Below are 21,665 nucleotides of genomic sequence, written 5' to 3'. Positions count from 1 at the left end.
TTCTAAAGATTAGCAGGCCAGTAGATAACACTCCATATAGAAGCCATAGATTACACAGAAATGTTACCACATGCTAAATACTTKAAGGAAATGGATTAACTGAAGCCCTTCTTATCACTTAAACACGTTTTTTTATTGCCAGGTTTTCAGTGGTATCACGCTGACCAAATTTGGAGGAATTGTGGTATTGGCTTTTTCCAAATCTCAGATCTTCAAGATATTCTACTTCAGGATGTATCTAGCTATGGTTGTGCTGGGAGCAACACATGGACTGATATTTCTTCCAGTTCTGCTTAGTTACATAGGTAAGGTATGACAGTCTTCTCTATATCACCCTTCAATCAAAACTAGCTTATCTGTGGACATTCTGTGACATGGAAAGGATTGCAGAGATGAAAGCAGCACTWGAATGTGCCTCTCCCATCCAAGTGGCCCATCTTTTTGGAAAGCAAAGGCTGACTGGTGGCACTGCAAGCTCACTGTTGTGGGCTTACTGAATGGAAGCAAGCACAGGCAGGCCCACATGGTTGCACTTCACTGTGCTTTCTTGTGAAGGTCCCTGCTGGGCCCTTGTGGCCCCCAGAGAGCAGCATGATCAGCATATTTCAATCTGGTGACAGGATGGTGGGTGGAAGCAACAAACAAACCTCCTGTGGGACACTGTTCCTGCATTTCCAGAAACAATCTTGCCTTGCAGCAAGGATGGTCCAAGCACTGTCCTCTTGAATTTGGAAATGCATGTGTATGGCGTAGTCCCTAAAAACAGACTTAAACTGAGCCTTAGTTAATGGGGTTAAGACTGATGGGGATTCACCTACTGCTGCCCTTGCTGCTGCTCAYAGCTATTAACAGCTGAGCAGAAGCACATTTCTGTTGAATGTTAAGCTGGGCCTAGACAGTAAGATCATGCATGTTTCCTGTTGACTGTCTCATCAGCTGTAATGTGGACACTTTGGATAACTGTGTGTTTTCTCACTTAGGCCCATCAGTAAATAAAGCTAAAACTCGTGCGGCACAAGAGAGGACCAGAGGTACAGAACGGGAGAGACTCCTCTACTTCTAGTTTTTAACAGTGTTCAGTGGACTCCTTGAACTGTGGCTTAGGCCCAACTCTTAAGAACTAAAGTGCAGCAATGTTCTATGACTATCACACTGTAACCACCACAGACTTGACTCCTGCACAGATTCAACTAGAAGATACCAGCTGCAGCTTTGGACATAGCTTTAAACTCAGGAAATGCTAAGTGTGGCTCAAGTAACAGTATTACTAAAACTAGRTGTGTTAATAAGATTACTAAAACACTTCTGTTTTCAAGAGGTTGCATCCTTTTCCTCTAGAAACCTAAACCAGCTGTATTGAGAGTTGAATAGCATTCTGTCAATGAAATTGAGGTGATGTGTATGAGAATGGACTGCTAAACCACTGACACTAATTTTAAATGCAGGTCAATGCAATTTTTGTCTCTATTTTTAGGGGGAAGCCATCACAAGTTGWAATATTTTTAGTACTATTTGCCAAAATGTCTTGTATATACTTTATTATAAAATAGCAATTTTGTAGTTCAAAAATCTACTTAAATGCAATAAATTAAGTTTATACATTTCAGTGGAAGAGTCTTTCAGAATGTTGTGGGCTTCATGAGAGCTTGTTCTCCAAAAACTTGTTTGAAGAAGGTGACATGTTCTTCACAGTGCTCACCTAAGAGGGACAAAAGTTAACGTTCACTTTTCACAGTGCTCACCTAAGAGGGACAAAAGTTAACGTTCACTTTACAATTCAGAAACTAAGAAGCAATATTGTGTAGTTTCACTTACCTTAATTTACTGGTACTAATTCTTATCTTTAATGCATTTGAGTACAGGAGTTGAACAAACAGAGAAAGCATTGGAATACTGTGGTATTTCCAGCCCTGTGAYTGGTATTCATGAGGTGAAGCAGATGTTTGATCTAGTTTCTAGATCTAGTTTGTATATCCAACCAGCAGATTTACAGCCATGAGAGCCCTTCACTGTTAAGATTGTGGGGTGAGATTCTGTGCCTAGAGCATGTCTGGTGATTATGTACACGTTGCTGGTGCAAGCAGTTTGGCTTGGTTTTTAAAGGAACTTTAGTATAAAACRGGCCTTGAATTTTTGTAGTTTGTGGAAATAGACACCTGAACTCAAAGGTTTCCCAACCTGGTTGCTGACTTCAGGAGAAAGCACTAATTGGGAGATAATGCAAAAACTAAGCAGTGAGAACAACTGCAAGTCAAACAGGTTTATCTGCAAGTTTCTGTTCAGCTCAGCCATTTTACTCCTGMGTGCAGTAGACAAGTCAATTTGGAACTGTGCTTAAAGGCAAGTATAAAATAYAGGCTAAAATATACCAAAAGATTTATCTTCTAATACAGGCTCAACTGGATTGGAAGTGAAACAAGTCTTAGTTGTCTTTGCATAACGGAGTATCTTTGTTAAACTGCTTATTGCTTACCTGGTGTGAAGCTGGGGTTYCCTCGTAACCGCTGGTTTCTTTGCTCAAAGAATCGGAAAATGGTGTAGAAAAGCATCTCGTCCTCTGCTTGTTTTGCTGCATCGAGGAATTTGCGGGCAGAAATGCTGTCATGTCCTCCAATACCCCTGATGAATCTCAAGGCAGCCAAAACTTGGTGTTTGGACAACAGAACTTCCACTATTTCATCATTTGCTGTGGAAAGTCTCTGTGAAGTCAATCACAGCTGTAAGACTATGTTTCTAATGAATGCAAATGACTGATGCTAGTTAGTCACTTTGAGCCTGGTCAGGGAAGCTTTTGACCATGTGACATGGAGTTACTAGAGKCAGAAATGCTTACTTTTAACATGTCCAGGGAGAGCTGATGGGCAGGAGGGTAAATGCTTTCCAGGGACAGTAAGAGACAAGCCTAGGGCAAAAGTAGAAATAACGTTAAAATTCTGAAGACTTCCCACCTCCCTCACTAGCCTATTGGAGCTACTTGTCTTACATACCAAAGGCTTTGAATCACTGAGCACATGGTACTGCAGAAACTGATGGAGCATGTAGAACAAGTTGTGTTGAACAAGGGTTTTGATGACCAGCTCATACAAGTAGTGCTGTGAACGTAGGAAGAAGACTATCAAAGGTATGTCTCTACACATGTTTGTGCTATCTAAAAGGCAGTATTGTATAGGGCCTACACATAGGACTGAGACTGGACTAAAACTCCATGTGATTTTGTGAAGTGGGGCAATGTACTTCGCACATAAGTCATTTACCTGAACTGCAATCTGGAACTGGTTGAGAGAGCGAATGTATTCCATCAAGACAGCAATAGTGAACTTATGGGGTGCTTCCTGGACAAGGAAGAAAGTGTTAGGTGGAACTTGCATACTTCTCTGTTAATGATGACCCCATAAGAATGGGCATCAAAATATTCTAATTCTGACAAAGCTTCCTGCAGCCAATTTCAACCAGTCAACTTAAGTTGGGTGCTCTGAGACTGCTGCCAAATTAGCCCTTGAWTTTTTTTAATTATCCCTTAAAATTAACTTACCTTCTTCTCCGTAAATACAGATAAAACATGCGTGTACATATCAGACTGATCAATAACTGCTTGAGTGCGGACAGGACGTTTCAGGAGTGGATTACTTCTACTCAGGCCTGTTTCTACCACCTAGAAGAAAAGAAGTATTAAAAAGAGAACCATTTTTTTCTTTTTATAGTACAGAACACTGAATCAGTCTCAGCTCTACAGACTGTTTTCTGTTTCAAACAACTATAAACATGTTTTGTTAACAAGGAAATTCACATCTGTGGTCACTTTGTATTAGATGCATCTTGTTCAGTGGGGTTCTCAAATTTAAAACTGCTTTTTAAAGTTTTATAAATACAGCTGCTATTATATACCTCAAAGCAGGAGATGAATCAAACTAACAGCACTGACAGAGGCCCTCAGGTTTAGAAGAGTTTTGAGTATATGACTGTACTCTTAGTGCTTCAAGTTGGTATTTTAACAGAAGTAACTGAGATGTATCAGGACTGCATATGTTGTGCAGTGTGCACAGTGATACAGTGCACASTGTGCACTGATACACTGTGCAGTGAAATCACTGCTTCAGAAACCAAGATAGTAGTTACTGATTCAGCAACTCCTTCTACTTCAGTAGTTGCTTTTTCAGCTTCTACCCTCTATCTGCTTTCATGTTAACTCATCATTCTGGAGATGAGCTGTGCAGTACTGGCCATACAAATATCAAGTGGGGGTCTTAGTGCATTTTGCACAGTAGACTTTCACTGTGACTCTGAGGCAGTCAGGGCCTTTGGGCTAGGCTCAAATTTCCTAAGTAGAAAAGAGCATGACTTCACCTTGATGCCACCTGAAAAGCAAACAGCATTGTCCTGTCCCTGTAAGCTGCTATAGCTAACATGGTTTACCATAGTATAGCTTTGCTCAGCTTCCAAATACTTCTTGTATTCATGATTCAGTTTGTCAAAAACAGTTGCAATCACAGACAGTGATCCTCTTTCTGGCTCACTGAGCACTGAAAAGATAAAAGGAAAGAACTATGAGGAGAAATAACCAGAGGCTTCAATGTTGCCTTTTTCAAAAGTTAATCTCCATCCTGCACATAATTTTTAACTTTAAAGRAACACTTTCAATCATGTCAGATGTATCTGAATGAAGGGGGGGGAGGAAGTTGAATTTTTCGTGCTGTTAAATTCCTTTAGAATGGTGACTGAGGGTAGTTGCAGCAAATTACGCCCTACAGAACCAAGGTAGCTTCAGAGGTGATCTCCATCTAAGAACAGCTTAGCTAACTTGGGCGAATATTTATGAATAAGCAATATTGTAGTTTCAAGATACAGACAACACATTTGAACTTACTTTGAGAGCATACAGACAGGATAACCATTTTGCATTCTTTTCTTTGAAGAAGGAAATCCATYAGTTTTCCTTTATCTAGCAAGAGGTTAACTACAGGTTCAAGTTTCACTTGAAGACTCCAGAGGTAACCTTGATTTGAAGGAGTAAACACAGTGAATTGCCTCACACAGTATAGCCTAGACATACAACTTATGGACCCATATATGAAAACTCATCTAGATTGTTTATTTGTCTTTCTAAGCCCATATTTTAGAGCASCATTACCCTTGAAAAGCTGTAGTASARATAGYRKWRKMYKMYGYTATCACTACSAYGAGCRATCATCTTAGCAGATGTACCTAATAAGTGATTTAAGCTGCATTGTGCACTGAAAGTATAAATCAGCCACCCTGCTACTGAATATTGTAGAGTCCAAGAGCTCACTGCTTACCTTCACTTGCACTGATGATAATATCGGGTTGAAAGACAATCCAAGAAGAAGAATCTAAATGTTAAGGTTTTAACAYTGTATTAACATTGATTCTAAACTGTTTCACCTGAATCCACATTACTGTAGAGAAGCAGATCCCATTAACATACTTTCATTTACTGTCACTTTTACATCTGAGGTTTTGAACCATGTTCTTGGAATGGTATCTTCAATTTTATGGTGCACCTATTCAATAATTTCATACATGTGTCTCAAATAATCAGGACATGTAGTATTTTACTGCACTTCAGTATTTACAACTCTGTGAAAGCAGTATGAGGCTATTATGAAGCATATTATTTTGTCTTGAAGCACATGTGTATTATCAGCTAAAACTGCTCAGTTATGGGGTCAGGGTAAGAAATGCTACCTTCTTCCACACTTGATAAAAAGTAAGAGCCTCATTCTATGTGAGAGGATTTAAAGGATACAGAGTTTACATGGAACAGGAGCCTGACTTGTCACAGAAGCTGGGCCTGCAGAAAAAATAACATCACATGAAAAGCTGTAGTGCTTTGGCAGTCCTCTTATAGCAAATAGTGAAAAGGCAAGTATGCATTGTGACACTGTAGCATGCAGTCAAAAAGAAAAACACATTTGTGTAGCCAGATCTACAAAGAAAATCTGGTACCGAGAAGACAAATCCTTCAAAACGTGACTTTTGTTTTTCAGCCAAGTGACATAATCCATGCATAAATATTCCAGCTCTAGTACTGTAATTCTAAATACACAGACTCCATTTGCTGTATTTATATGCATACTCTTTAAAAGGAGAAGTGATTAATTTAATACAAATTTCCATCTGCAGATTTATCATACTTGCTATCAGATGTTAGAGCTTCTAATGTGCAATCTTTTTGTACAGAACCATCTTTATCTTCTACAAAGAGAACCTCATTGCTTTAGCCCCTGCTAGTGAAACTATGCTCTGACTATTTCCAGCTACACCTAGCTTGAGGGTAACTACCTGTCACACTTCTARGATGGGAGAACAGAAAGGTAATCCAAGAAAAATCTAAGTGTTTGAGTCTTAACACTGATTGCAGCATTACTTCTAAGCTGCTTCCCAGCTTGATTCCAAGATTGTACTGTCTTTCAGCCTCCRACTTCCTAAGTCCCATAGTCCTGACTTAAGCCATTAAGTGCTTTTGAGCACCCACAAGCTTTGATAGGTGTGGCCAAAAAACCCCAAACCCATCAATTTTCAAGTGCAAAAGCAAAGTACTATAGGAAGCATGCACCTTAAACAGCAACTCTTCTGTAGTTGGCACACATTTGGAACACTAACTTCAGCTCAATTGCTTCTTACCTTCTTCCTTCCTCACCCTCTCAAATATGTATAATTGAAGTGTTAGTAACCAGCCTCCTAAAACCTGAAGCACTCCTGTATGTGTGCTGTTACATTTAAGTACTCTTGCTAAGTGTTAGGTTATTCATTATATAGTGGTTCTACCTGCTACAGGTATTTGATAGGGTTGTATTGATCGAGGTGGAAGTACAAAGTGATGGATGGTTGTGGACCCATCAAATTCTCCTTTTAGCTTGATGTCAAATATAACTGAAGTCTGCAATTAAAAAGAGGAAATTAGTATTCACAAATGTAAATCACCACCCACTTACATGCATTCAGTGTGCTTTTCACATTTCCATCCTGTGTTCTGACAGAATCATAGAATGGTTTGGGTTGGAAGGGATGTTCCGGGGGTGATGACATCTTTCACTAATCAGACTGGCTCAAAGCCCCATTCAACCTGGCATCTGAATCCTTTCAGTGACAGGGCATCCTGTTACAGGGTGTCACCACCCTAATTGTAAAAAGCTGCTTCCTTGCATCCCATCTAATCTATCCGTCTTTAGTCTAAAACCAATGCGCTTGAACTGTCACTACTTCCCCTAGAAAAAAGTCTCTCAGTCTGTCTTGCACAACACATGACTTTGACACTGCTTAGCTACGGGTGATAGAAACTCTGAGGAAAATTGTATATCTTCCTATGATATCCTCATACTTCTCCCACTGAGTCTTGTTCAACTCAAGTCACTAACATTTCCATGTTAGTATACCCAGTATGCACCACTATGGAAAGCAGCTTTGCTTTTAGTGCCAGTGAAACTTTGGTTACTGGTGTCTCCCAAGGCCAAAGTGAGTAATGTTTTCTGGGTTTCTACAGGCATGTTTATACCTTGACCAAAATGCTGGGGAAGAAGTGCTCTGGGTTAAATGCTAATGTGAAGAATTAACATGAAATATACTGAAACGTCAACTAATCCTCCTAGGAGATAATATGCCCCAGTTCTTGAAGCTGTCCAAGAGAAGATAATACAGGAAGTTCAAGTCTTTTCCCAAGCAAGAGCAAAGGACCACTTTAGCTTAACCACTGAGCAAGCCTTCCTTCTGGGACTACAGACAAGGAAGTTTTACCTATGCTACTACATACACAAGAAGGTTTGTGTTTATGCAAGTTTTTACAGATCCAGGTCTACAAACTAAAGGAGCCTAAGTTTACGTCATGGAAACGTCATCATTCAAACGTTTGTGATATGAGAAGTTTGCCAGGATTAATAATTTAGTATACTATTTAACTCTACCTCTTTGTATAAGGCCTTAAAAGCCTACACAGTGCAGTAGCAAAGCACCATAAGAAACTGACTAGAAGCAAAAACAGTGTAAGAAAGCAACAGGCTTTMCCAACAGCCCTGATTATGTTAGCCCGTCAAGATAAAAGGATAAATTTGAACCTCTTATAGTGTTACGGTTTTGTTCCTGCAAATACTCTGACTTTTGGCAAAGCTAAGCCCACAGAAAAATAATTTCTGCCCATATAAAAATAATTTCTGCCCATAACTTCTCAAAGTTACAGCACAATATAATATAAATAAATCAGACCTCAGTATCCTGATGATGTACTACCACCAGGTTATCCACTACATTCAGTGCAAACTTCCCAGTTCTGTTCAGCTTTAAAATATGCGTCTTCTTACAGGAGCCCTCTCTATAAAAACAGAGAAATGAGAACTGGTCAACAAGCCTGTTTAGACTACAAAAGATGCTTTTTGTCTTGGTTTTGCTGGGATTCAGCTTATTTTCTTCCTAAGAGMYGGTACAGTGCTGTATTTTGGATTTAGTATGAGAAYAAYATTGATAAGACACTGATGTTTTAGTTGTTGCTAAAMAGTGCTTACACTRASTCAAGGACTTTTTGGTTTCTCATGCTCTGCCAGTGAGCAGGTGTASAAGAAGCTGGGAGGGAGCAGRGCCAGGACAGCARACCTGAATGGCCAAAGGGATATTCCATACCATAGGATATCCTGCTTGGTATATAAACTGGGGGAAGTGGGCCAAGAGACACAGATCAGTGCTTAGGACAGGCTGAGTGATGAGAAATTGCATTATGTCACTTATTTTTCATGGAGTTTATTCCCTCCTCTACCCCTTTTTCATTACTACTACTAGCTTTTACTTTATTYCACTTATTAAACYGTTCTTAYTTCAACCTGCAAGTTTTATGTTTTTCTGATTCTCCTGTCTTTCCCACCAGGGTTTTGGGGGTGCAGCTTAGTTACCAGTTGGGATTAAATTACAACACTCTGACACAGATGTGAACTGCCACTAACATTCTTCATTCTGCTCTTACCTGGGTAAGTGATAGAGCACTACTTCTGCTCCTGTACTGTTGGAAGTCCTTGAGTGATGCCTCAAATAGAGAACATAAAGYTGCCCGTATCTAACAAGACAACAGGATTAAGGTATTATTTTCAATTAGGAATTCTACCAATCTCTTAGAACTAAACATTTTATCCTAAAAGAAGAGATGAGATTACCTGACTTAGATAATCATTTAATTGAAAGACCAAAACAGTACTTGATAAATCACAAGGCATAACCTAAACTCATGCAAGTTAGGCATCTGTGAACAACTCCTCTATCAAAATATCAACTAAAAACCAAAACATTCTCCAAACTTCTGTAGTAACCAAGAACAATTTCATATAAAACTYCTCCATTTGCTTCCCCTCCCCAAAGGGCTTTTCAGATGCTTTGCTCAAGACAGTAACTGAAGCACCTTAAAGAACAGCACTGCTAAAACAARAAACAAGTGCAACCATTGTAATGTCCTTGTCTTCTCCCAGCATTCCCAAACTCCTTCCCAAGAAAGACCTGATGAGTGAGATACGTACATTGTAGCCATGGCAATATCTCTTTCAGAAAGGCTGAGCTTGGATGACTTGGGTGCTGCAGGTAACTCAATTTCAAATTTTGATAGTTTTGACATGGTCCCACTCTGTAAAACAGCAAAACAAGAACTGTCACGATCTGAACCAGAAAGGGCCGAGCCGTCTTTCCGCAAACGCTGTAGCACCAGCGCCCCCACGACGCAAAGGGCAGTCATAGTCCAAAAGAAAGGGTTTTGTGCTTTCTTTCCCATAAAAACCCCCAGGGTTTCTTAACACACACTTCTSTAACTTCAGAAGCTTTATCATCTTTTATAACTTCAGCTACAAAAATATTTCTATTTTAATTAAGTTAAGACATATCTGTATGCAAATCCCATGCACAATTGGTCTGGAGATCTCTAGCAGCAGTTCTTTTAACTTACTTTCCCTCTTCCAGAAAGGTGTATGATCCAACTCTCAAAAAACTGCTTCATGGGAAGGAGAAAATACCACTACCTCCCACCAGTCAGAGTTTAGTTCCTGCCTTACACTTGCAGCATATCCCTGCTCTTGCCCAAAGCTTCCTCTCTTCTCTTCCTCTTCTATGGAATTTATATTTAAGCAAGTTTTCACAGTTTCCAAAGCTTCTACTGACATTCACTTCCCATTCTTACTGATTCATTCTCGAGTGTGAAGTGTGAATACTAGAGAACTACTTCCTTTGCTAGATCTGTATTTTCAAATATTATTTCAGTGCAGGACCTTTCTCAGGCAATATTTTAAATACTACCTTCTGAATACAAGACAAAAATTATTTAGCTTCAAGTTCCAACCTGATGTAAAATGTTAAGAGGGGGAARCATGACCTAAGGTGTTCAGAAGAAAACTGTGAGAGGCTAGTAGGTTCCTCCCAGCCACCTAAGGGAACATCATTGCAGTAMAGACCCTACACAAGATTAACACAAACCAGGAGACCCAAGTGAATAAACTGCTAATCTCTTCCCTCAGACTTCCTAATCATTGACAGGAGCAAGAAAAATGTTGTACTCCTTTTCCTCGTTTTTAAAATCACCTGACTGCAGGATAAACTTCAAACAGATTCTAGTTTTCACAAGACACTTTTTCCAAGAAAAAAAGAAAAGTATTTTCCCAGTAATAAGAAGTGYTACCCACAGGGAAGAACACCAAAAGAAATAACTGCTGTAGACAAAGCCCTCTCCTGCTTGGGACAACAGTTCTTTGTTAAGTGCTATTTTCTTTATTTCTCTCTTTTTCATCCAGTCATATTTGGAAGGTTATAATTATAATCACAAGTGAAAGGCCATTATTTTTTCTTTATAATACTACAGAGAGCAAGKGTTCATATTAAAAGTAAATAATAAATACCTATTTAAGTGAAAAAAAATCTATTTTTAAAGATATTTAAGCTGTGCAATATTTAGTGACCATTTTTTTTTTCTTTTCTTTCTCAAGGTCAACTGTCCAACTTTGTCTGGATACACCTCTTCCCAAAGAYGATGTAGGAAAGAGTGAATTACCTAATTTTAAGCCATCACCTTGAAAYTATCTTACGCATTTGCTCATTGGCATAGAAGGATGTGAGCACATGCACCTCTTGGAAGAGATTCAAGCAATAGAGTATTTGGGTGAAGAAACAGTTTAAGAAAAAATGAAAAATTTGGAACATATCCTTTTACCTTGAAATAGAATGGCTGCAGGACATTGCCAAGGACAGTGGTTGAAAGAAGGATAACAGAGCTCTCTGGACAGTACATGTACCAATTRACATTAATACTCTGATTCTTCAGAAGTTTTAAACTTCGTTTCTCTGGCAATACCTGAAAGCACAGAATATTAGAGTTATATTACCATGAGGATTCCAACAGCATAAATGGTAATGTACAGGAGCAAGGAATGTTAAGTGAGAAAGAGTTAAGTGGAAAGMCATTTACTATGCTAGAAATAAAAATCAGAAACCTGACAATTACAGCTTAGGCTCCAAATTACTGTAGCTAAGGAAATAATACACATCAAGCACTCTTCAAATCCTAATGAGCTCAAAGGTGCTCCGTCTTTCCACTCAGAGGGTATGAATTCTGTGCATAATGGAGAAAACACCTGATACAACTAGTGAAGTTTTATAAAGAAGTTTTTCTTACAATATTCTTGCTGCCTTCACTCCCCAGCTTCCTTAATCTTTTATATTTTGAGAACTAAGTATATAAATCAATTCTCTTCATTTCAAGCGTTTAAATAACACACTGTCTTAAAAACCATACTTATTTGATTTTGCTCCTTTTACCTGAAGGCTTACACTCACAATCCTTTCAGATGCTGAATATATATTTTCCTCCTCAATCAGCAGGAAATAGTGCTGCTTTTGCAGTTCCTTTCTTTAGTACTATTAGTACTATTATTAGTATCACTAATTATGAGAAATGTGTCTTAGCTCTAGAACTGAAACTATTGAGAGGTACACAAAATTTTTTTGGACATTTCTAAATATCCCTCACCATRAGCATCAGAAAGGGTTATTTATTCATTAGACATCTTAAAAAACTTATGCAAAGGAAGTAACACATTACACAGAGGAACTCAATGAGGTCAACATAGGAGAACCCTTCTGCAAATTTCAGCTATTMTAGCTAGTCAATTATTTGTTCTTCATCACATTTTAAATATTTATACAACTTCCCCAATGCTGATTTGTTTTGCATGAAGTGGTATTTCACATTAGATTTAAATACTCATTTCTGTACAAGCCAAGAGTATCTTTTAATCTAGAATTCCCAGGGCTTAGCTGAGTAGTCCTTTATACAGGATCTTAAAACCTGTAAATGATAAATTTGCTCTGCCCTAAAAATTCTTTCTTCTAAAAAAAWATTTAAAGTTGTTGTCTGCAAACCAAATGGCAGAATTTGGTTTTTTAGCGGTACACTTTCTCAATTACAGGGAACAGAAAAAAGGAATTCAAACACTACTACTACTACAAATTTACATTTTCAAATTTCTAAACTTGTCCTACAGGAAGTATTTGCATTACCTGGTAGAATTCAATTCCTTGATCTGTGATGAAGACAATTTCTGTAGAACTCGTCCAGCAGAATCCTAGAATATTGGCATTCTTTGTCTTTTAACAAACAAGCAAACAAACACTCTTTTACTTGGAAAAAATAACTACTCAGGTAAGCTAATATTACTAAACGAGAAACACGAGACCAAAGGCAATTTGTCCAGTCTCTGGAGTTAATACTGTTGGCCACCCAGACACCCAGCATGCATCAGTCGCTTTTATAAACATTCCCAACTACATATGAACACMACTACTGCATGACCTGGATTTTTGGCAGCATGTAAGATTCACAAGTTTATTACAYAATCAAATTTTATTTTCACCCTAGAAAAATTAAGTTCTTCTGGTTCAAACTGTACTGCAAATTCTACCAGCTCCTGATATGAAAAGCAGGAAGAGATGTTGAGAAAAACTAAGTGGAAACACTTGCCACAACTTCACTCAGAAGCAACTGCTATTACACTTAGCAGTTTCATTACCAYAAATATTTTGCTAGAATGATTTACTTAAACTCATGATCCTAAATAATGAGGCAGACAATGCTTCAGCTTTGAAGACTACAGGGATAAAGGAATCTGTGCAATCAAATGTTTAAAATTTACTTTAGTATTCTATTATCTGAAAATGTAATTTGTCTTAGTTAAAAGTTGGAAAGTATGAAACAATGACAATGGTATGGTTTCTGGTAAATAATCATTAACAATTAGAAGGATTGTTAAAAAACTGCAAACRTAGTATGAAAACCAGTAATAGCTTACTGTAACTGGTTAATGACTTTAGAAAACACCCACATTAACATATCTGGCATTAATACAATCATTGTCCACTGTTTCTGTATTATCAGCACTTTGTCTCTTCTCCTTACAAAACCTTGACRTTTGTGCCTCCACAGCATTTCTAATCCCTCTAGGAAACAGGTACATTCACAAGAACAGGAAACTTTTTTCTGTATTGTTAATATCTGTCTGTCCGCCTCAATTGAGATATGTTGTCACTACTGTCTGTCTAATTTCCTTGATGTCAGCATTTTGAAAAGTACCTCAATTAGTTCTCTTGTAGAGGGCACCAGCCTAACTAACATTAGAGTTTAACTTYGGCATATCAGCTTGGGACATTTAACTCACCTTACATTCCTGTGTATATTCTAGCTGAGGACTATCTGGAATAAAATTCAAAAAATCCTGCAAAAACACCCATTAAGTGTATTAGCAATTATGAAGCACAGACCAGACACACACAGAGATACAAAAGAATACATATTAATTTATCTTTTTTTTTTGGATGAGATATATGTAGAAAAAAAACTTGACTTATATTTCCCTTCCCTCTTGGCAGAGAATTCTTTATAGAAGTTGGCTCCCCTTACACATTTTCTTTAATGATGATTCTAGCAAAACAACAATGCTGCCTGTCTAGCCTCTCAGGATGATTGAAAAATTTTCACTACAGCTGTTGTTGGCCAACAGACTTCTTGAACATTTGTCTCAGAGACTTCTACTCTGCTACTGGAAGTAGAGGATTTCCAGCTCCAATTCCCTACACTGCAGGGCATAGGTTTCTTACCACACTCTTCAAAGTCCTCTGCACAGCCAGGATTTTGTTCCCCAAGGAAAATTTGATGCACTTCACTTCTCCTTTGTCCTCCATCCTATATAGAAAGAAAGAGAAGTTATGGAAATATATTCTAAAATAGTTTCTTAAAGAATATACCCTCAAAAAAGACAATGATAGGGAAAGAAGTGTAATGCAAATGCTTTTGAATACAGATTATTACTATTGCTTGACAGTAATGTATTCAAAASCCAAAGTGAAAGAAAATGGCAGCTTACTCTTCTGAAGTCCTAYACAGATCAATTACAGAATCATTGCTAAGGTCACACAAATTAGCACCTGAAGTCACTGCAAATGCTCAGCTCTGTTGGCCTGTGATGTGGAACTGGAAGACATGTGGGACTATCCAAACCTGCATTCTCAGTTCTGTCCCAGTGAGTCTGGAATTCTGACACTTGTCAACATCTGGCAGTGCTCTCCATTACTTCTAGAACTACTACAAACAAGCATCAGCACAATTGGCACAAACAAGATATATAATTCCTCCAGCATATGTTATTAAGATGAGCCAAAGAGAGCGAAACAGTCAAGTAGGAAAATAGTGGAACATCATGAAGTTTACTAAGTATTTTCAGCTCCTTCAGGATTGACAAGTATAATCAAATAAAAAGTAAAATAACCCCAGTAACTTTCAGGAGAAGCCCTATGCAATACCCAATAGATAACAGTAAACACATCTTGATTACAGATTGTTTCACCCATGTCTGTATTGATACAGAGTAAAACAATACTTCCTTACAAAAGAACAGCCAAGTACAAAGAGCCATCACTCTTAACAGAAACATATATAAAAWAGTTTACTGCTGTCAAATTTTCAAGAAAAATTTCCATGAGAAATAGAAGACATAAAAGTGGCCAATTTTRATTAAATAAAGAACAGAACATGAAAAACCTACATCTAGGTTTTGACACTGTRCTTAAATCACAGGCATAACTTGTGAAACTGTATCCTTGGATAAGTCATTGCTGCTGGAGTCATCACTCTCTCGTATGTATAGCATGTTTTAATAAAACACTACTGTTTAAAAAAAAGAAGCCACAGCCTAATCACTTTTCCTCTCCAGAAGACTACAKGGAGGGAAAAGCATACTCTCTTAATGGCAAGATTATATCTTAAGAACAAATCAAAACAGGATCACAACTACTTTTAAGTTTTATACCTGAATTACAGTAGATCAGGACTAAGTACCTACAATTTTAAAATTGCATTGTTCTATCCCAAGATAAAGGTGCCTTACCTGAAAGAAATGGGATTTCTGTCCTCCAARCCTTTAACAACAACTCCTGTAGCTCCACCAGATCGAACAGCAAAAACCTACAAAAAAAGTTTTGAACTTYTWATTTTTTTTWAATTTTTAACTCTTTTGAAATCATAACCTTCATGAGCTACCTCTTCTATAAGCCAAAACCTGTGGTTTTTTCACTAGACACACTTTCTGTTCTTCTGCACATCTGCAGCTCAACCTGAGAGAATCTGGATTTCCAAGTTTACTTCGAGTTGTAAGATTTCCAATGGAATGGCAACAGTCTTGTAGGCACATTCTGAACTACCGGGCAAGTTAAAACAGCAAAAACCTTTATAAGCCTTTATCTTGGTTTTCYTTCTTTTATATTCATATTTTCCTAAGACAGATACTAGTAAAAGTATCTGAGATATCAGTGCATTGTTTAAAACAAAAAGGARATCAGCTTGAGGATTGGGAAGAGGTGTAACTCAATGACCCAGAAGCTTGATCCTGTCAGAACACGTTATTAAACAGGAACAGTTTAATAGTAACTTGAAGATTTGCAAGTACCGAAGGAGTCTCAGCCAACATGCCCCAGCAACTAGGAAWTCCTTTAGCACCACTTCACATATATGTGTACAAAACCTGCTAGAGATATGACAAGTACTGAGCTAGAATAAGATAATATTAAAAAAAAGGTCATGCTGTTACAAACTTTAYGCAGCTTAGGGAATCAAGAAAATGCCTTATTTGTACTTATTGTATAGGCAGCTGCACTAAGCACACAGATCAGGTCTCAGGGCAACAGGGACATTGTTCTGTACTATCAGCCATGCTCCCAGTCTGCTATRCTCATGCAGGAAATACAGGTGGCAAGAATATAAATTGCAAGCAAGTCCATTAGCCTTACTAGAATGACAAACACTTAGCTTAACCGGTTTTAGTATTATGTAGATAGAAAACAGAAGGCAATACTGTTAATCTCTGCAAGATGAGAAGATTGCACAGACAGGTTTCTCATGYGGGAAAACTGTCATTGAAATGCTGGTTACAAATGATTTAGAGACACACTGGAAATCAAACAATTTTAAAGTAACAAGAAAACACAGAGAAATAAATTTACACTGGAAAAGATGAATCTTTCAAGTGAGCTCTCAACAACTACTKTCTATATTGTTATATCTCATCCACACTATGATACAGTGTCTCCTGACAAGGTATTTCAACCAGCCCTCAAAATATAAGTAAAAGGTACTGGTCTATAGAAGAAATGCCTGGAAAGCAGCCCAGTGAAAAGGAAGKGGAGTTGCCCRTCAACAGCAGCTGAACAAGAGCTGGTGTTCACTTGTTTCKTGTGTCCARGTGGCCAAGAAACCAGTGGCATCCTGGCTTTCATCAGATACAGCGTGACCAGCAGGACSAGGGCAGTGATTGTTCCCTTGTAYKTRGCACTGGTGGGGCTGTACTTCAAGTTCTGTTCTGGGCACATCAGCTCAAGAAGTACAGACACTCAGGTGCTGGATCATATCTAGAGAGGAGCAATGGAGCTGGTGAAGGGTCTGGAGCACAAATCCCGTAAGAAGTGGCTGAAGGAGCTGGGGCTATTTAGCCTGAAGGAAAGAAGGCTCAGATCTTATTTCTCTCTCCAACACCCAGAAAGGAGGCTGTAGCCAGGTGGGGGTTGGCCTCTTCTCCCAGGCAACAAGTACAAAACCAGAGGACATGGCCTAGAGCTGCACCAGAGGAGGTTAGRTTGGACATTAGGAAGAATTTCTTCCTTAAAGAGGTTAAACATTGGAATGGGCCGTCCAGGAAGGTGATGGAATCATCATGCCCGGAGGTGTTTAAGGGAAGAGTGGATGTGGCCATGGTCTGATGCCATTTGTCAGCACTGTCAGTGCCAGTTGACAAGATGGTGTATGGTTGGACTTGATGATCTCAGAGGTCTTTTCCAACGTAACTGAGTCTGTAATCACTCTGAACAGAGTGCAGCAGCCAGAAACACACCCTAGAAATACTGCTCCCTCCCCAAACATGCCACTGATCATGCCCACACATGGGGCAATCCATGCCAGCTATATGGGGAAGAAAGCCTGATGATTTTGATTCCATGAACACTGAGGTCAAAGAACAGTTACAGGAATTAGACAGCAGAATGTATTCACATCTATGAAAGCCTCATGATAGCCCGTGGATCTTTCAGCTGCACTGAACTCTCAGGAGCCCACAAGGATATTAAAGCAGAACATGCTGAAAAACATTAAGCAGAGAAATGGCCACTTGGGTCTGTGCCACAAGAATAGCTATAATTCTTCATTTTTATTAACATATTGTATTTCAGGAATTCAAAGGGTTGTGAAAAATAAGATAAATTAAGCCAACAGCAAAGTGACAAAAGTTTGCCTGTCATGTGGGGACACTCAGAACAAAAAGAAAAAGTGCTGAGTCTGATGAATTCCAGAAAGACCGTAAGGCAGGTGAAATTCAACCTAATAAACTGGTGAAGGAAATAAAAAAAATCTACCGCCTCTAGCACGATGACAGGTCCTGAGCCAGCACCCGGCGGGAAGGGGAAGGAAAGGAGGGGAGGGAAGGGGAGGGAAGGAAACCAAAGCCGGGCAGGGAACCAAACCCCAGCCGGGGAGCAGCAGCGGGCTGGGCTGAGCTGGGCTGAGCCCACAGGCCCGGAGCGCGGCCCCGGCCCTTGGCGGGGCGGGAGGGCCTCGCCGCCCCCACCTGCTTGTTGGCCTCATCGAAGAACACGCAGTTCACGGGGTTCGCCTTCTCGAAGTGCACGGGCCGCGCGCACAGCGCCAGGTAGCAGCCGCCGCCCTCCGCGCCGCCCCTCGCTCGCCCCTCGCCTTCTCCTCCTCCTGCTGCCACTGCTGCTGCTGTTCCCGCCGCCGCTCCCGCCGGCGCCTCCTCCTCGGCCGGCCCCGGCGGCTCCCGGCTGATGGCGGCGGCCATTGCCGACCCGCTCCGCTCCGCTCCCGGCGGCCGCTTCCTGTTTACACTCCCCTCGCGCGTGACGCGCGCGCGTCGCCTTAAAGGCGCAGCGGCACCGGGACAGGGGCGCACGGGGGGGGCGGAAAGGGGCTGGGGCCGGCGGGGGTACCACACCTTGTCCGGACACACGGCCAAGTGCATCTGCCGCTCCGCTTCCGTCTGAAAGGTGTTCAATTGTTACCATCACAGTCTCTTCCCCCCGCCCTTCCCTCCTCCATTTAAATTTCCTTTTCTAAGCTAATCTCTTCTCTGTCTTCTGCTCGCATTTCAAAGACAAAGTGGCGGTGGGCCAAAGACACTGCGCTTACAACAGCCCAGATCCCGAACGCTGGGAGAGACTGGGAACAGAAATGTGTCAAGCAATTCTGGATACGTATCCGAAAGGTATCAGTGAGCTTAAYRAATGGAAGTGGAAACCYGGGAAGATGCAAAARCTSCTTCACTGGCAAGGTGGTAAAAAAKAAACACGTGGAATGAGCATAGAGTTACACTGTGGTACCCCAATGTAAATATTTAGGAGTACACATATTAGAGGAGGAAAATAAAGGAATTAAGGCGCCAGAGTAAGCAGAATAAATAATACTCTCTTACTTATCAGGGACTTTATCTTCCTGGGAGCATTTATTCTGCTTTTAAAAGCAAAGGTAGTGGACTTTAAAATTAGGCAAGCAGAAATACTCTCTTTCTAAACCAAGGCAGCATCATGTGGAGGCCGCAGCAGCAGAATGGGGCTTTTGGCCCAGCCTTTTATAGAGATTTTCAACCAACAAACCAAACCAACAAACCAAACAAACCAAACCAAAAACCAAACTCTTAACTTTTATGTGGAGAAAAGAGGAAACAACTGCTTCCTAGCTSTGCCTTTATTTGTCCACAATTACTGCATCATCACTGTCACTATTGATTCTGCTCCTCGGCAGGAAACTGCTTTTTAGTGGCTTGTTGTAAAATAGTTGAGAAAAGRGCTATCTTCAGAGTTTAATTCCCCTATTTCAGGGACCATATTAATAAAGCATTATTGAAAGTCTGGCTSGGTCATCAGCATTTATGCTTATTTGTATATTAGTTTGTTGTCCAAAACTAAACTGTTTGTTCAGTTTGGCTTTGGGTTGTTATTTTTTTTTGTTTGTTTGTTTTGTTTTTTTGTTTTTTTTTAATGCACTGGCTAATGTCTTAGCTCACTAGCTGTAAGCCCTACATTATGATCTAGATTGTGTGAGAATATCAATCATGTATTTGCTTATTAGTTTAGAAAATTTTAAAAGACGGGGCAAAAAGACTAAGATCATAACTATTTAAAAGATTTCAGATTAAAACAGTAGCACAGCTTAGTATGGGAGAAATAGATATTTAAGTACCAGATACTAACACAGCATCATACAAACAACTGGTGGATGACTCGTGACCYACTTAGTCCACCTTTGGTAATTCCACATCAAACTAGAGATATGGAAGTCACAACTAAGAATTGCAACAAGCTTTTTGTTCTGCAGGACCCTCCTGCATCATCAAACAATTCTGTCAACTGGAGATGACAAGTATTTCCAAAGCATTTAATGTATCTTGAAGTTCATTGTTTTTTTACAAAGTAAGAAAATTCATTGCATGTTAGCCAGAATTTTAGTTAATCCAAGGTGAAAATTTAAAAAATTCAACTGACATTTACCCTTCTCTACTTCTCTAAAGAACAGCATGCACTTCCTACAATTACAATAGTAACTGAGATATCTTTGAGAGGAAATCAGCAGACAAATAAGCAAACACAATTTAAAACTCTTGTGATAGAAATAAATCTTAATGGCCAATTCCAAATCTAAGATCCTATTTGCCCAATAATAATCCTGGAACCTTTTATTCCAAAGGACTCCAGGAAAATGTTTCTTTCAGCAAATCATTTTCAACTATTTGAACACATGCCCAGGTGTCTTAAAATCTCAAAGCAAATTTCTGAGCCAATTTTACTGCTGGAAGTGAAAATATATATGTTAAATACACACTATAATTAGGCGAAATAGCTTTAAATTAGACTCAAGGACAATTGATTAATTTATTTAGGGGTTTGTGTGTTTGGTTTTTTTACGCCTGTGCTAGACAGATTTTTAGCAAGAAATTAAAAATGACAGTCACAACTGAGGCTTCAGTCCAAGCACAGATATACAAGCAGGGGCCAATTTCWAACAGCAGCTCAAAAAACACCCACCTCTCACTTCCTATTATTTCTGCTTTCTTCCCCTCATTTGACTCAAGTATCTGCAGCAATCAGAATCTTCCCTATATAAGATTTTAAGATATTAGCAACTGTTCTGAGATTTTTTRTCCCCTCTAAGGAATGTTAAGAATGTTTAAACTAGTTAGAAGCCTAGAATAGAACTATCCTTTTTAAAAAAAAAAAAAAAAAAGCCTTCTCCTCTGAAGGAGATCTGGTTATCTTTGACAACAGAAGCTTTTAGTGTTCCTGAGTAGGTTAGAAAACTGCAGCACTGTCCTTGCACTACCTAGTCTGTTCTTTCCCTGATACCATTATTTTGGGAAACAGTTTCACTAAGAAATTTGGAACAGACCTAGGTGTGCAAAAGATACAAGTTCCTTGATTTCAAAAGTAAGGGGTAAATGCAAGATACTTGTCTGATTGAGGAAAAGGAAAAGGATCCAAGTGTGGGGATGAAACTGGCAAAACTAAGGTTGTTTACTGTTCATGTAGTACCCACCTAAACAGTCATTTTTCTCTTGTTGTAAGCAGTTAGTGTAGTCCTACCCTAACACTGCTCTAGTGAAGCACTGGAGATCCATGAAGGCCTCGGTGACGCGAAGAACCATRCAAGAATATCACCACAAGTTCTTAAGATTTTACTTCACCACCAGTTTTCCAACAAAAAGAGATAAAAAAGTCACTTTCACAGCACACTGTGAGAAGGTCACATGTAGCATCACTATATTCTGCTTGATAAAGAGCAGCATCAGAAAGAAACCAGAAATCAGTTAAAAAGAAGTTGATTAGAATTTCTTCATTCTGAGCTATCCCACATCAATTCACCTTTAAATGTGCTGTTTTGGAGAGAAATATTGCTAGATTTTTAGAAGTTGCTAAAAAAAAAAAAAGACTGACATTAGAATAAAAGTATGAAATAGAATGTGGAAACCAGTATCAGTCATCATTATTTCCAAACAAAGCTTTTTTGCTTACAGGTGCAGAAAAGAATACTCAGATTTGTCTATGATTATCTTTAGGGCAAGGATATTTGATATTCCAAACTGACATTCTAG

At 39.2% G+C, this 21,665-nt stretch overlaps 1 protein-coding gene across 1 annotated transcript; it reads right to left on the bottom strand.

Moving 5' to 3' along the window:
• Positions 1 to 1,619: 1,619 nt before the first annotated feature.
• On the bottom strand, positions 1,620 to 18,409 carry RMC1 (regulator of MON1-CCZ1). Its single transcript, XM_057364945.1, has 20 exons — positions 18,132 to 18,409; positions 15,408 to 15,484; positions 14,122 to 14,206; positions 13,683 to 13,739; positions 12,529 to 12,615; positions 11,183 to 11,323; positions 9,510 to 9,613; positions 8,966 to 9,055; positions 8,218 to 8,323; positions 6,787 to 6,898; positions 5,765 to 5,809; positions 5,295 to 5,348; positions 4,865 to 4,993; positions 4,414 to 4,520; positions 3,533 to 3,652; positions 3,255 to 3,332; positions 2,988 to 3,092; positions 2,834 to 2,902; positions 2,474 to 2,699; positions 1,620 to 1,699 (listed from the first exon to the last, which is right to left on the bottom strand). The coding sequence occupies exons 1-20, from the start codon at positions 18,360 to 18,362 to the stop codon at positions 1,620 to 1,622; spliced, it is 2,103 nt and encodes a 700-aa protein (XP_057220928.1). The 5' UTR covers positions 18,363 to 18,409.
• Positions 18,410 to 21,665: the final 3,256 nt, after the last annotated feature.

Source organism: Malurus melanocephalus, unplaced genomic scaffold (assembly GCF_030028575.1).
Source record: "Malurus melanocephalus ecotype Western Australia unplaced genomic scaffold, MMel_1.1 scaffold_44, whole genome shotgun sequence".
In the NCBI taxonomy this organism is placed as follows: domain Eukaryota; kingdom Metazoa; phylum Chordata; class Aves; order Passeriformes; family Maluridae; genus Malurus; species Malurus melanocephalus.
This window is presented reverse-complemented; position numbering and strand designations above follow the sequence as displayed.